The 15,356-nt window shown below is 39.0% G+C and overlaps 2 protein-coding genes across 2 annotated transcripts; one reads left to right on the top strand and one right to left on the bottom strand.

The window, feature by feature from the left end:
- The first annotated feature begins 7,897 nt into the window (after positions 1–7,897).
- On the top strand, positions 7,898–10,320 carry LOC104419650 (thaumatin-like protein 1). Its single transcript, XM_010031370.3, has 4 exons — positions 7,898–8,224; positions 8,411–8,794; positions 8,987–9,275; positions 9,867–10,320. The coding sequence occupies exons 1-4, from the start codon at positions 8,149–8,151 to the stop codon at positions 10,093–10,095; spliced, it is 978 nt and encodes a 325-aa protein (XP_010029672.2). The 5' UTR covers positions 7,898–8,148; the 3' UTR covers positions 10,096–10,320.
- A 327-nt stretch (positions 10,321–10,647) lies between these two features.
- Positions 10,648–14,927, bottom strand: LOC104419649 (calmodulin-lysine N-methyltransferase). Its single transcript, XM_010031368.3, has 7 exons — positions 14,733–14,927; positions 14,449–14,632; positions 13,667–13,746; positions 12,695–12,755; positions 12,475–12,590; positions 11,777–11,909; positions 10,648–11,313 (listed from the first exon to the last, which is right to left on the bottom strand). Exons 1-7 carry the CDS (start codon positions 14,821–14,823, stop codon positions 11,013–11,015), a joined length of 966 nt encoding a protein of 321 aa, XP_010029670.1. The 5' UTR covers positions 14,824–14,927; the 3' UTR covers positions 10,648–11,012.
- Between the last annotated feature and the right edge of the window lie 429 nt (positions 14,928–15,356).

The raw sequence follows: 15,356 nt of genomic DNA, 5'->3' as shown, positions 1-15,356 counted from the left end.
AAAAGCCGATATACCAATATCAAGCTCCGTGAAGATAGATAAAGATGAAGGAGGAAAGAAAGTCGACCAAAAGTTATACGGGAGTATTATCGGTTCACTTCTTTATCTTACTTGCTTCTAGACTGACATTTTGTTTAGTGTTTGCATTTGCGCCAAATTTCAAGCGGACCTAAAGAATCACACTTAAATGCTGCAAAGCGTATTATCAAATATATTGCATCAACTTCAAGCTTCGGTCTCTAGTATCCTAAAAGGGGGACTTTACTCTTCTTGGGTACTCGGACGCAGACTTAGCCGAATGCGAGTTGATAGAAAGAGCACCTCGTGCACTGTGCCAACTACTTGGAGGCGGGACGGTGTCTTGATTTTCAAGAAAGCAAAGTATAGTAGCTCTCTTTACAGCAGAAGCAGAATATGTAGCTCTTGAAAGTTGCTGTTCACAAATTCTGTGGATAAAACAACAGCTAAGAGACTTCGGAATTGAAGATTCATGCACGGAGATAAAATGTGACAACACCAGCGCAATAAATCTCACTAAAAATCCAATTCTTCACTCAAGAGTAAAGCATATAGAGATACGACATCACTTCATTAGAGATCATGTTCAAAATGGAGAAATTATGATTCAGTTTGTTGACTCAAAGAACTAATGGCGGATATATTTACAAAGCCTTTGGAGAAAAATCAATTTGAAATTATCCGTTCCAGACTCAACATTTTGAGGTTTGAAGAAGTTAAAGTCTAGAGACTCTCAGACTCAGACAAATAAGACTTTGACTGCAAGACTTTGACTGCAAGACTTTGACTGTAAGTTATTCTCTCTCTCTAATCTCATCTTGAAAAGGTACGTTCATCAACTGTGTTGATTATTGTTATCTCAATCGCTATCTTTAATTGACGAAATTATTGCATCGTTTCCTTTAGAAAAAGAAGTTATTTTGATGTGACCATTTTTCGAAAAATGCAGTTATTTTTTAAAAGGCATCCTTTCACTTTCCATTACGACGATTGGCATCCCCTCCTTACGACTGTCATATATACAGTCGGTTTCTCCTCGCTTAACTCCAAAACCCTAAAAAGCACCAATCTTCCATTCCTGTTTTCTTCTCTTGTTTAATCTTCGAAAAAGTTGTCATCTTTCTTGGGAAAGTCAAGCAAGGAATCTTTCAAAAACTAAGAAAGATATCGTCTTCAAGAAAGTTTTCGAGGATCGCAAGTAGGGGACCACGGCCAATAAGTGAGGGGCCTACGCATTTCGATCTCTTGAAGAAGAAGTGTCTCCAAATCGTAGCGAGCCCACAACATTCTCAGCAGCGTCATTCTCCTCCATCTAGTCTTCAAGATGTTGATCATCATCAAAATGAAGAAATCATTGAAGATGTAGACCCTGTAAGAGTTCAAAGGCCCTCTTTTATTTATAAGCTGTATCGTGCTTTAAAAGGGACTGGTACTCCATTGAACTATGTGGATGATTTTCTTAAGGACAAAGGATATGGAAATGAATATATCTTTTTGCGAAAAATGGAAAGTTTGGGAATTGCTCGTAAGGGGGTGGCAGAAGAAACCCTTGCGAATATCCCAAGTGACCCTCGTGATTGGGGATTTAATCCGGTGGATGGAAATGATGATGACAAATTATACGGCAAATTTCAACCAAGAATGGGAGTTGCGGCAGAAAATCGAGGAAAAAGGGGAGAGTTGTTTAGATCGAAGGAACAAAATGATCTATACTCAAAATTGCTTAAGCGTGAGGTGATAAACCCTAGGAGTGTGGATTTTGACTTTCTGGATGTTGTAAATGTGAACTTAAGGGAAAAATTCGGTCATCTTCAACTTGAGAAATTTTGCTCTGACTCCACAGAGGCATATCCTCAACTAACTGCTTATTTCTATTCAAATCTTAGTTTCTTAGATTCGAATAGATTCTCCTTCAGTGTCAAAGATCAAGACTTTGTTGTGGATATGGATATCTTTGGCGAGATGTGTTAGGAGTTGAGAGAGGAAGATATCAACGGATCAAAGTTTCTATTGCTCGTACTACTCGGAACTTGTTAAGGACAGGAGAACAAAGGGAAAGATTTCCTATTCAAGGATGAGTGTATTTAACATCTTGCTGCACAAAATTGTAATCAATTGCCTCAGACCGAAATCAACTTCCAAGACTGATGTCTCAAGTTCAGAGGCAAAGCTAATGTATGCCATCATCACTGGAAAAAGGTTTTCACTTCCTCACACTGTTATGTTCCATATGTATAGAGCTATGATGAAGGACAGAGGACAACTTCCTTATCCAAGTCTTGTGACGAAGTTATTCAGACATCTGAATATTCAGCCTCCGCAAATTCTTTGTACTCAATCATGTGATCATATGGTGGTAGGACTGAAAATGGTGACCAAGATGCGTCTAAAGGAACTAAGCAAGGCATTGGAGAAATTTAAGGAGAAGACTCCAGTCAAATCTCATCAATTCTCTTCTGCAGGAAAAATGAAAGGGAAGGAGCCCATGGATGCTCCATTTAAGAGAAGAAGAGCTCTCCTCGTTGAGGATGAAGATGATGAGGATAACATCACTAACTCTGCAATGGCTTTGAAGAATCTCAGTCGATCTGTTCCAGAGAAAGAGTTAGAACAACAGACAGAAGAAAGAGCAGAGAAAGAAGTAGAGGAAAAAGAAACGGAGGAAAGAGAAGAAGAAGAAGAAGAAGAAGAAGAAGAAGAAGAAGAAGAAGAAGAAGAAAGAGATGCTGAGCAAGAGAGAGTTGAAAAAGAAGAAGAAGAGAAAAGAGATAAAGAAGAAGGAGAACATGAGGAGCACTCTCCACGAAGGCATGAACACGGGGAGACCAAGAGAAAAGAGGAATGTCCTCAAATCCCGCAACCAAAGGAGGGAGTCGGGTCGATCCCCTCCAGATCCAGAGGAGGTTTTTGCCTCTCAGTTTCCTAAGGAAGGTCATGAAGTTTCTTCGCCAAATCTGCGTGATTATGCTGATCTACCATCGTCTGCATTTACTCCATCAGATCGTGCTAATGCCAGTACGCAGACCGACAATTCAGCAAAGTGATGGATATTCTCTTGAAGATGCAAGGTCAGATATATGCATTGGGATGTGAAGTTCAGAACTTGCAGAATGCAGGACAAGTCTCTTCGGGTTCATTAAATGATCAAATCCAAGCCCTTTCTCTTCATATTCAGGCTAATGCTAAGGGTGAGGATGTTGCTCAGCTAAAGGAATACTTTAAAAGGTTGGAAGGCATCGTTCAGTCGATGGGAGATTTTCAGCTTGTTCGTGTTCCCAAGAATCCTTGACTTCATTTTCATCTCAATCTTTTTTATGCTGACAAAAATGGAGAGAGTTGCGAGACTTGAAAAAATTTGAACTTAAATTTGTCAAACTTTTGGTTTGTTTTGTGGTTTGTTTTAACTTGACTTGTGTGTCTGGATATGGACTAAATTTGGGATTTGGATTTGACTGCTTATTATTAACTACTATTGATATCTTATGGATGGCTTTATTGCATACTGGAATAACCTATTTTCTGTGGGTGCAGATTCTAGTGTTATTCATTTAGCCATTTATCTATAAGATATGCATATGTGTTTGAGAAATGTTTTGCGGGTCAAAGTTTTCCAAATCTGCAAGAAAGTTTTGTCACCATCAAAAAGGGGAGATTGTTGGAGAAATCCTCTTGAAGTGTTTTGAAGTTGACAAAACGTTTCCATCGATCTAGTCCGAAGGCTTGCAGACTCGCTATTTAAAGTCTAAAGACCTCCGGACAGCCAGGACTCAAGACTCAAAGTCTATCCTCATTGGCAGTTTCTAATCCGTTGAAGAAAGGCTATCCGTAATCGGATGGTTCATTAAGGATGTGGCATTATCGACTGGAGAAGATCTCTTGGCTGGATATGACATAACGGAATCATTTATTTGATCATAATTGATTTGAAGATTAAGGATCCGATGATTGGCAAAGTATACTTGGAAGGTTCTACTTATGGAAACCGAGATCCTGATTATATGGGCGAACAGGATTGATGGGCTATCGACATGTTCCTTTAATAGCTCGAATGATCTTTCTAATTGATTCCGTCTAACGGGTAGATTGGAGGAATTCATTTGATAAGTGCCAACGGGTATGATGGCATGAAGGAGTATATAAGGAAGACGTTCCAATTGTTCGAGGGTGTGCACGATAAAAGAATTCCAAAGTCTGAAGCTCATTGTTCCTAGTCAATTCATTTGTTGAGCAAAATCGTGTAAACAAAAGAGAGTCTATATTCGTGAGAAACCTTGATGAAGTATGGTAGAACATCTACACTGTAAAATCAAGGAAAAGCTGTGCTGTAACTTCTCTTTTGTTCATAGTGAAATCCAGTCGATGGGCTGTCAGTACGGAAAAGTGGACGTAGGCTTGGAATAAGCCGAACCACTATAAATCTTGTGTTCATTTCTCTCTTCCCTATCATTTACGTTACTTTGATCATATTTTCTTTTCTATCGATTGCCTAGAATTGCTTCCGTATCTCGAGAATTTGTTTGTTCACCTATTCACCCCCCTCTAGGTGTTTATACTAACTATCTCAGGCCTCACCCAGATCCGGGCGAAGCCGCCTCGCCGGTAGCCTCAAGAGAGGCCGAGCAAGGGCCACGACCCTTGCCGACGGCAGGCAAGGGCTTCGCAGCCCTTGCCCAATGGCCGGTGAGCCTCACTAGAGGCTCGCCGGCCACCACCAAGAAGAAGCATAAAAGAAAAGGAAAAAAAAATTAAAAAATTAATGAAAAATTAATAAAAAAATTCGAAAAAAATAAAAATAAAAATTGCCACGTCAACGCCCTGTCACTGGCCGATGTCCACGTTAGTGACGGCCGGCCAAAATGGCTAGATGAACTGAATTTATATCAATATTAAAAATTTTATGATTAAATTGGTCCAATTGAAAAATTTAGGACTGAATTGGTACTAATGCAATAGGTTTAGGACTTTTTTGGTACTTTTCCCTAGTTCCATCATTAGAAGCTTAGAAAGCCACTAGTCATTAGTTCTTATGTGGTCGTGAACATTCTCCAAATGTTTGTGAAGCTTCTTTTGGACAAACAAGCACGTAAATTTTGAATCTTTATTCTGTCTACCACCTGTCGAAAGTACCATTCATACCAAAAGAGAAAAAAAGTGCTAGGGTTATGATTAATATATTTGTAGTTAAGATGAGCGCATGCCAAGAAAATTATTCAAAAAGTCATAAATCTATTTATGGCAATCAATTTAGTATCAATTTAGTTATAAATTTTTTTATAACTTACCAATCGAATTATAAAATTTTTAATTATGTTAATTTAGTCCTAATATTTTTAATGATTTGTCAATTTAATCTCAAACCTTTTAACTATTAGCCTTTTGATCAATTTTGACAGAAACTGCTAACGTAGTAGTCTAGTCATCGCCGAGCATCCTACATGGTATGATCGGCACTAACATAGATCATCTTTGCAATTTTTTTTCTTTTTTTGTTGATCTTATCTTATCTTTTTATTTTCTTTTCTTTATTATTTCTCCCTTCATCGCGAAGATCGTCAACCTCAAGCAAGGGCTGGCAGAGCAATGAGGCCCAATAATGGCTAGCGGAGAGAAAAAGGAAAAGGAAAAAATAAAACAAAAGGAAAAAATAAACATAAAATTAAACAATTGCAAAGATTGTCCACGTCAGTCAATCATGTCACGTAGGACGACGGTGTTAACTCGATCGCCACATCAACAATTTTCAACTAAAATTGGTTGGATCAATTATATTGGCAAATTCTTAAAAGGTTTAAAATTAAATTTACTTAAATTTAAGACTAAACTGACTGCCGTATAATAGATTGATGACTTTTTTGACAATTTTCCTTGTTGGCATCTAAAAAAGATTGCACTTTTTTTCTCAACAATGGGTAAAATGAAAACTTGTGAAGTCTTACATAACATGCAAGATATCATCCAATCAATAAAGTATTGCTTTTTTATGCGTGCACATTTATTAAAATTTATTGTGCAGTGAAAGATAAAAGTGAATGGAGAGAGCAATGTCTAATCTGCAATGAGAGAGAGAGAGAGAGATGCCCTCACTAAGAAGCAAGAAAATGAGAAGAAGAGAAGAAGAGAGTCAAAGGGGAAGCCAATAAGCAACCTTGAATGGGGAAAGTTGTGGACTTCATGTGACAAATCCCTTTGCCTAAAAGCTTTTGCTTTTTTAGTACACGTATAGAGACATCCCCCTTTGTCCTAATGCTATTCAGACATCACCCATGTGGGAATCTTAGAACCTTTACCATAATTTTCCACAGGAAAGAGAAAAAGCTCCACTTAAATTTTCATTTATCTTATGTTTCTTTTTCTAGTAAAAGGGCAAAAAAAAAAAAAAAAAGTAGGCGTAGTTTGACATATTTGGGTCATGCACAATAAACCCAAAAAAAAAAATGATTACTGAACTAGATAATTAGGTAGCTTCACAAGGAGTTTCCCTATCTTTAATCGATGCTATATCCTATTGACATTTTTAACTTAGGATAGCAAAGAGAAAATTGCTTATTTGGATATGAGGCAGTTCTTTCATCTCAAAATTCACGGTGAACGTACATAAAGACCATAATCATTCATTATCTTCAAGGAGACAAAATGTATTAAAAAATAAGAACCCAATGAAAGTTGCTGATAGATGACAAGGCGTTCTATTTATTTAATTTTTTTCATTCTGGCCATGGAAATTAGTTAGAAGGTGCTTGCAAGAAGGGCATTGACAACTTCTTTCTCTATTGGAAATCCATTCTCTATAATTGCATATCATCATTAACAGTTACAAAATACATTCTTTTGGAAGCCGATATAGATTGAATGTCGGGTTTTTTTTTTTTTTCGTTTTGTGTTTCATTTTATTTTTTTTTTGAAAAGGGAAAGATTATAGGGGAACATTGCTTCATACTTTACACGATTTATTGTTGACCTCGGTCAACCATGTCCCTAATCAAACTTTTCAAAGAAGCACGACCGTCCATGTTCAGAAGATGGCCAACGATCTTGTGCCGCGTCACCAGCATTCCTGGACTTCCTCGCCGTCCAAATAGCACGGAAAGTCGTATCATGCACGGTGACTCTTCTACGCCACCAAAATGAAATTGTCACGAGCTTGATTTGAACCTACATTTATGGGATTAAAAGAAAGATTCGTGTGGAAATTTCCTTTCATTCGGATCGTGACTTCTGAAAGGACCTCATATAAATCGCTAATACTAGTCAATGCTATAGATGGATCCCCAAGAAGGGATGCTTGCTGGGTACAATAGCGGTACGACTAGCTAACTTATGATTCAAGCTTAGTAGGAAGGAAAGCTCTTAAAACCATTGCCCTCCTACTTGTGAAAAAAGTACTATCGAGTCAAGATAAGACAGAAGGAAGTCAATATACATTAAATAATATCATTAATTTACTTTCTTCACAGATACAAATTATGTAAAATGGTATTCAAGTTCAATGATGGCATTACACTTTTTATGCTTCCCATTCCTCGAAATTGCGTATCTAAAGATAGAGAAAGATAAAGTGTCAAATTGTTGGTCGGTACCAAATCATATTTTATCTTTATATGTTCAGATTTAAGCAACATGTAAGCTTATAATTATTGACTATGTTTTTCATACATATTGAATAGAGTGTATAGAATGAATCGTGGATTCACGTGGATTTATTTTTTTAATTAATTCATTGTAACAACAGGCTAGCCTCCTCTTATTAAGTATGTGGGGTAGCTGATCGAGAATCTTTGCTTTGATTTGTCTATTTTCAGCTTTTATTAACTTTGTGGAACTTTCCTCTCCTATAAAAGGGTCGAAATGCAGACGATTTGGTTTCTCCCCGCAACTTTTCCCTTTAGCTCCCCTCCTTCCATATTTGCATGCATTCTCCTCCTCATTCTCCCAACACTTTGCCTCTCGTTCGACCTGGCCAGCCTCTCCTGAAATAAGATCCCTCTAAGTTGCTCGTATTATGTAGAAAAATTGCTGATTTTTCTCATAATCATCTACACTTTGGTCCATTTTTGGGATATTCAAATTTTCAGTGGAACAGTAATTTTTCTACAGTTGTTTCTATAGTTGAACACTCTCACTGCTTTAAGTATGGCTGTCATCTCTTCTTGCTGCTTCCACTTGCATGCCCTGTTCTTGGGCCTCTCTCTTGTCTCCACTTTCAGAGGTAAATACATATAAACCCCATATTTTCATAGTGAGGAAAATGTATGAGTTAGGCATGTTTATCACTTGCACAAATTCACTGTCAAACATAAGATTCTATAGAATATTTTGAAGAACCATCTCCAATGTGTATTCATATGTAAATGTGATCTAATTGATCTTCTGGCAATACTGCTATGTTTCTCAGGTGCATCAAGTGCTACCTTCACTTTTGTGAACAAATGCAACTTCCCGGTGTGGCCTGGGATCCTATCCGGTGCAGGCAGCCCCCCGCTGGAAACCACGGGCTTTGAGCTTGCTAAGGGCGAGTCCCACTCCCTACAAGTGCCAGCTGGATGGTCCGGGCGGTTCTGGGGCCGGAGCGGGTGCTCCTTTGACAGCTCGGGCCGGGGATCGTGCGCCACAGCCGACTGTGGCTCGGGCGAAGTCAAGTGCAAGGGAGGCAACGCAGCCCCTCCAGCCACCCTGGCGGAGTTCACTCTAGGAGGGTCAGGGTCTCAAGATTTCTATGATGTTAGTCTTGTGGATGGTTACAATTTGCCCATGGTCATTGATGGCATTGGTGGTTCAGGTAATGCAAAAAATCAAATGCCCCTGATTCTCTTTTTTTCCTTTTGAGTTAAGGCTGCATTATTCTTATCTCATTGCTGGCATGACCCAGTGAGAGGACAGTAGTAGATCAATCCTTTATGCCCAGCTTACTTTTAATGTCCACTTCACAGATTTCAAGTTCTGATTCAGCCAAGTCTATTATTTTTGCCAGGTAAATGCGTGTCCACGGGGTGCACGACGGACCTCAACCGCCAGTGCCCAGCGGAGCTGAGGGCCAGCGGCGGCATGGCGTGCAAGAGCGCCTGTGAGGCCTTCGGGAGTCCCGAGTACTGTTGCAGTGGCGCGTATAACTCGCCTTCCGCTTGCAAGCCATCTCTGTACTCCCAAATCTTCAAGAATGCTTGTCCCAGATCGTATAGCTACGCCTTTGACGACGCCACCAGTACTTTCACCTGTACTGGTGCAGACTATACCATCACATTTTGCCCTAATTCACCAAGGTATATCATCATCTCTCAATAATACTTTGGTTCTCTAGATGACTATTGGATTTACTAATATAGTTATTCACCTTAGTGTAATCTATTCGGTTCTGATTTAATACTGGGGCATTATATGGATACATTCAGAACAACAACAAAAAAATTACAGATTCGTATAGGCGGCTTATGTTTGTATCTTTTCTGACATCATGCCTGGACTTTAGATGTTCTTTTTTCAGTGTCAAATGACATGTACAAAAACAAAAGACAGCAAATCCGCTTTGTCACCAGCTCAGCAATTAGAGAACGATTTGCTTCCATAATAGTCTATATCTTCGAAAAGAACGCACCCCTTAGCACAAACACGGAATTGATAATTACTAAAATGGAATAATTCGTGGGCTCGAGATTATTCCCGTGAGATGGCTTCGGTGGTCATGAATAAACTTGTGAGGTCATTAGCGCATTCTAACTTGGAAATAGGTGATCGTAACGCGCTTTGAGGTTCTCTTGATACCAGCTGAAAAGTCATAGTAGGCTTGCGAATGCTATATTCTGCAGAAGTCGTTGCAATTGACAGTTGATTCAAAAACTCTGTTTCTTCTGCAGCATCAAATCTGCAACGGGCTCCTCTCCCAAAAGCACACAAGCGACAGATAACTCAGCAACAGCCGGGTCCGGACCAGGGTCGGATTCAAATCCAACCCAAGACACAGCATTTACTAATTCATGGCTAGCCAATTTGGCCATAGGCGATTCACCGCGCTGTCTTCCTTCCTCAATTATTGGGATCACACTCACCGTGGCCATCTCTTTCTCCCTCTTGCAGTTTTTGTAGCCAGACAGGAGTCCATAGATAGAGACCAAAGTGAGCTGGCTAATTGCCTTTTGACGAAGAGAAAATAGCTGAATCCATATTGTAAACTACCTACTTCCGAGTTATGCACAACCAATAATTGTAGCTTTACATTTCATCATGTCTTAAAAATATATAAAGCATTTTGTTTGGATGTAAGAACGTAAAGGAGTACGCTCTTACAAGAATTTCGTATACACTTTGTTATACCATCTGCCCAACAACTGATTTTCTCTGACCTGTGATCCATGTGCGAATATATTCTCGTGAAGGCTAAACTTCGAATCAGAATCCACTCTTTCAAAGAAAAGGTGTACCTACCATGCATCTACTCTGCCCATGAGAATCGAACTCTTTCGTGAACTATGTATAACATAGAAGTCCATTTGATGAATCACACCGTGAGGGCCAAAGCCAAGCCGATAGGCAACTCAAAGACGCATTTGAGTTTATAGAATTTCTCATTCCCAACGTAAAATTTTCCAGACATGCTTTCTAGTTTCTGTGGAAACTAAACACTCATTGTACATCAAATAGAGGAGCAAATAGTATATTCCCACCACGACAGAATCACATTCGCTCATCAATTTCCTGAAAGTGATCATCTTTTCGGTAAAAGAACATCGTTACCCTAGAAAAGCAGAAGCTTTACAGAATGATCAAATAAAAATAAAAGATCTTTCTTCCAATCTCATGAAAGGTTTGGGATGCCTAAATGCTATGTACAAGATAACCAGTGATGCTATGATTTAATCAGCCAAACGCATTTAATAAACTGCAGAGAAGCCGTAGCAACTAAGCAATGGATTAATCACAAGACCAATACTTTTGAATCTCTCCACAGATCACTTAATGAACAGTAGTTTCAATGAATTGGTAAAGGCAGGAGGGTGAGAGGACTAGGAATAAGGCTCCTGAGATTCATGCATAATTCTGACAAGTAATGGGTAGCAATGATCTTTCTGATAGCCAGGCCAGGAGTCATCACCATTGACAAAGCCTTGATGACGTTTCCAAATTTCTGAGTCATAGTTCTCTGTGACGCTGAAGCGTAGGCCTTCTTTAGCTATTAAGTACAGAAACTTGTCCAGTGAGTCTCCTCTTTTTGGACTGAGAAGTATAGACTCTGATGGCCCAGGTTGCTTCAATAGGGATTTGATCATCCGAGCAAGGTCAGAGTGAAATTCCTTAAAAAAGGTGCTGCGCCAATGTGATGCCCAACGTCAACGATTTCAAAAGGAGATAAACTTTGGAAAAAAAAAATGAAAAGAGCAAGCTTCTATACATTATGCACAAGGTAACAGTAACACACATGTAGTTTATTCAGGAAATTGCTCACAAATCCTGACAATGCCAGGTCATCAAGCATTGAAAAATATTGAGAACATCAGCAAGTTTATCAACTCTGATATAGGAGAAGGTAGCAGTAGCACAAGATGTCAGGATGTGGAGTAACTCAAGCAGGATTCAGACAAGCAACCATCTTTACCCAATATTAAGAAATACAATCACATTTATACGAAGAACTATACTTTTTATAACATTGGAGTAATGGAAGCATATAACAAATACAAAGGTAATTTTTTGTTACATAAATCAGAATTAGAAACTATTGTAATATTTATAACCAACCAAATATACCGCGAAAGATGATAGAAATTACCAGTCACTAGCAACGATAATGTCGTAACTGTTGGAGATTTCAGAAACTCCCGTCTGATTCCAGTGCAACATCATAGGCATTACTTTTGTTCCACCGAACATTTTCAAGTTGGCATCAATGTTGCATTTGATATCTGGATGATAAGGACCAACACCAACAGTGAAAAAACAGAATGTAGAGATGATAAAAGTCACTTATTGAATTCCGGGAACAAAAAAGATGACAATGATTGATCATAGTAGAGGAGTGAGACTTTTGGTCTTGTTTGAATCAACCATATTAGTGGCAACCACACTTTCAATCAAACAAGTAATTGCCATTAGTATAACTCCTCTCATGCAATATAGAGCATCATAAGATTAGATACATTTCCTTTTTCCTTCTACCCTCAGTTAGAAATTCATCAATCCTTGCTATTGATGGTACTGGAAAAACAAACAAACTTAGGTTGACGCATCATCTCTGTACTACTTCCTATTCTAAATTGACTTTCATTAAATGATCGAACATGTTACTATTGGAAGCACTACTGAGATAAAAATGAAGCAAGCAGTTGTAGGTGCCCGTCAAGTGCTTCCTATTAGTTTTTGTACAGTGAAGTACAAGAGTCATTGTTCGGTTCTTGATAGACTGAAGAAATTCAAAATATTATTTACATTACTGTTTCATATTTGAGCACCATCGGCCAAGAAGGATACAATCAACTACTTGAGGGTTTCCATCAGATATTACCACTTCTGATGCTTCAGTGGCTGCTGCAATGACTAACCCAGCTAAGCCATAGCCTGAACCAAGCTCAATAACTTTTTTACACCTAGAGAATTTCACAGGAAGGCACTTCAAAATCAGTTTCCTGATAAATTCACGAGAAGGAAACAGTTTCAGCAAAGTGGTTTGCTAGCACAGAGGATTACCAACCGGAACATGTCTGCATGTGACAGACAAAAATAAGCGAGTACTTCTTCTGATGGCCAAGAACCTAACATCAATGAGGAAATGGAAGTTATCATCAGTATAGCTATAAAATTAGACTGAAAATGCTCAAAAATCATGATTTTGAGGGAGTCTAGCACTCCACAATGACACTCCAGAGTTGCAGTGCTAAATTTATGTCAGAGGAACAGAGGAAGTCTTCAATAAAAAAATGGAAACAAAACATCAGGTTTGCGAAGTTTTGAATTCCATTACTCTTCTCATTTTTATTCAGTTGCTTCATTGAAACTCAACACTTCTACAACTTCGAGCAAAAATGAAGGCGAAAATGATTGCATAAATGAAATCTGACTTGTAAAACCTACTATCAGAAGACTGTTCATCTTCTTTTCCCTCGTCATTAACGACAAGAAACCTTACTTTGGTGCGCAAACCTCAGGCATTATAAATATCCCACTGATCACATAGAACATGAACTCAAACCTAGGAGGGTAGCTTATTGCACTTGATGTTATGGGGAATTGTACATATGCCGTGCACCTAAAACATATGAACAAGTCCATTCCTAGGGGTTGGAAATTACAATATCAAGTGACTGACAGTATGTCTAACAAATTCATACTTTGTATCGAGCCAGATATTGTCACCATGTCCCTCAGACTATGGACCAAGATCTAGGTGCTTCCTAGGCCACCTACCTTAAATGTATCGATCACTCAAATCACCGCACAAAGCTTTTAATGCAGTCAACACAACATTAATACGTTATAATCCAAAACAATTTGCCTCAGGGCGGCATTCAAACATGATGGATCGCAAACCATTAATCTTTTACCCAGTCTATGATAAGTCATTGATGCATCATAGCTCTTGGGAACAAAACTGAGTTGCAAGAAAAAAAAACCACTCAAGAATCTAGATAAACATTTTAAAGCTAATGGAGTAGAACGAACTCACAAACAAGTCCGGTGTTGTCAACATTATACGTATTGCAGATCTCAAAGTCATGAAGATCAGCTTGATTCTCCAGTCTTTGACTGCATGGAAAATAGAAATTCAGAAACATCAGTTTGCAAAATACTCCTGATCCTCGCTGACAAAGTGATGGCTCCACAGAACTCAATCTTGAGAAGGTTTCACTCTCTAACTAAACCCAACAAGCTACCATCTTCCAATTCATGAGTCAAAGCACGTCATTTCCCACACACTGCATTCTGGAGAAGAACCCAAATAGGTACCAATAGTTCGATGAATTATTACATGACTAGTAGCCAAATCAGGCAAAGAAAAAGTCTTTCTGAAATTTCAGTACCGGGAATGGTCGTTTACATTCATCTGCTAACTACTTCTGTTAATGCCGCTGTATGAGATTACTTCATAATCAAAGAACAATTCGGAATAGATTAGTTAAGAGTCCTGAAGTTGCCAAGCAAATTTCACCAGGTCCCTGCGTTATAATTAGTGCCTTATTGAAGTGTAACTCTTGAGTTTGCAGGAGGATTGCTCCTATGCTTTTGCGCTGCTAAAATCTCTTTACCCGATCGGAAAATCCTCAAGAAACCCAGATGAATATGAAGAGCTCCCAACTCTAAATCAGGGGCGAAACAAATCGAAATCGAGAAGGGAAAAGAAAAAATCCAATCTTTAACGTCAACCACGTAGAGACAGCCTCAAGCAACAACTTTTAACACCCCATCAACGGACAAAAAAGAACAAGACGAGGAATTCAGAGAACTCACGTAAGCAACAGCCCGGGAGAACCATCGACGGGCAATGTGTAGCGAACCACGGCACGTCCCGCTTCTGCCGTCGACGGAGAATCCGGATCGCCCCGTTGGGTCACCGCCTCGAAGGGTATCAAGTTGAAGCCGCGGCGGCTGTTCTTCCTCGAAATGTGATCCGCGTCAGCTCGCGACTGCTCGTCTGAAAGAAAACGAGGAAAAGGGAATGGGTGGGTCAGTCGTTCGAGCGGGATCGCTCCGGCGAAAATCTGTGGGCAGCTGGCGGCGGAGGACGACGGTACCGTCTTGGGGGAGACGACGGTGGGGGAGGAGAGCTCGCCGGAGGATGCTCCATCGCAGGGAAGGAGGAGAAGCCTTTGTAGTTTTCTCCATGGGAGGGGAGGAAGCAGAACCAGCTCTCTATTCTCTCTCTCTCTCTCTCTCTCTCTCGTCACCTGTCTCTTCGTTTCTTGCCCCGCCGATCTTCTAGAATTATTTTTCCATGAAAATGTATTTTATGGAATCATCATCATCAAGATCGACGTTGACAGTCGTTTGGCAGCTTCCCTGCCCCTCCTCGACAGTCCAGATTTTCGTCTTCAAAGTCTAGTGGACATCTTATCCGATCGATGGGACAATTATGGGTGGAAAGTTGAGAAATTTTCAAAATTTTTAAGATTAATATCATAAAAACCATCGAGAACTAATATATCAACCGTAACGTTTTCTGTTTGAAAAATAATTTTTGAATAGAAATAATTTTTTTATTTTATTTTTAGAACAATTTTCGAAAGTATAAGAATGTGTTTGGTAATTACAAAAAAATTTCTACTCTAAGAATAAAAATGTGTTTGATAAACTTGTATAATTTTATTAGTTCTTTTAGTTTTTCAATATTTTTTATTATATTTTTCGTTCTTTTTTTT

This window comes from Eucalyptus grandis, chromosome 9 (genome assembly GCF_016545825.1).
Source record: "Eucalyptus grandis isolate ANBG69807.140 chromosome 9, ASM1654582v1, whole genome shotgun sequence".
Taxonomy (NCBI): Eukaryota; Viridiplantae; Streptophyta; class Magnoliopsida; order Myrtales; family Myrtaceae; genus Eucalyptus; species Eucalyptus grandis.
This window is presented reverse-complemented; position numbering and strand designations above follow the sequence as displayed.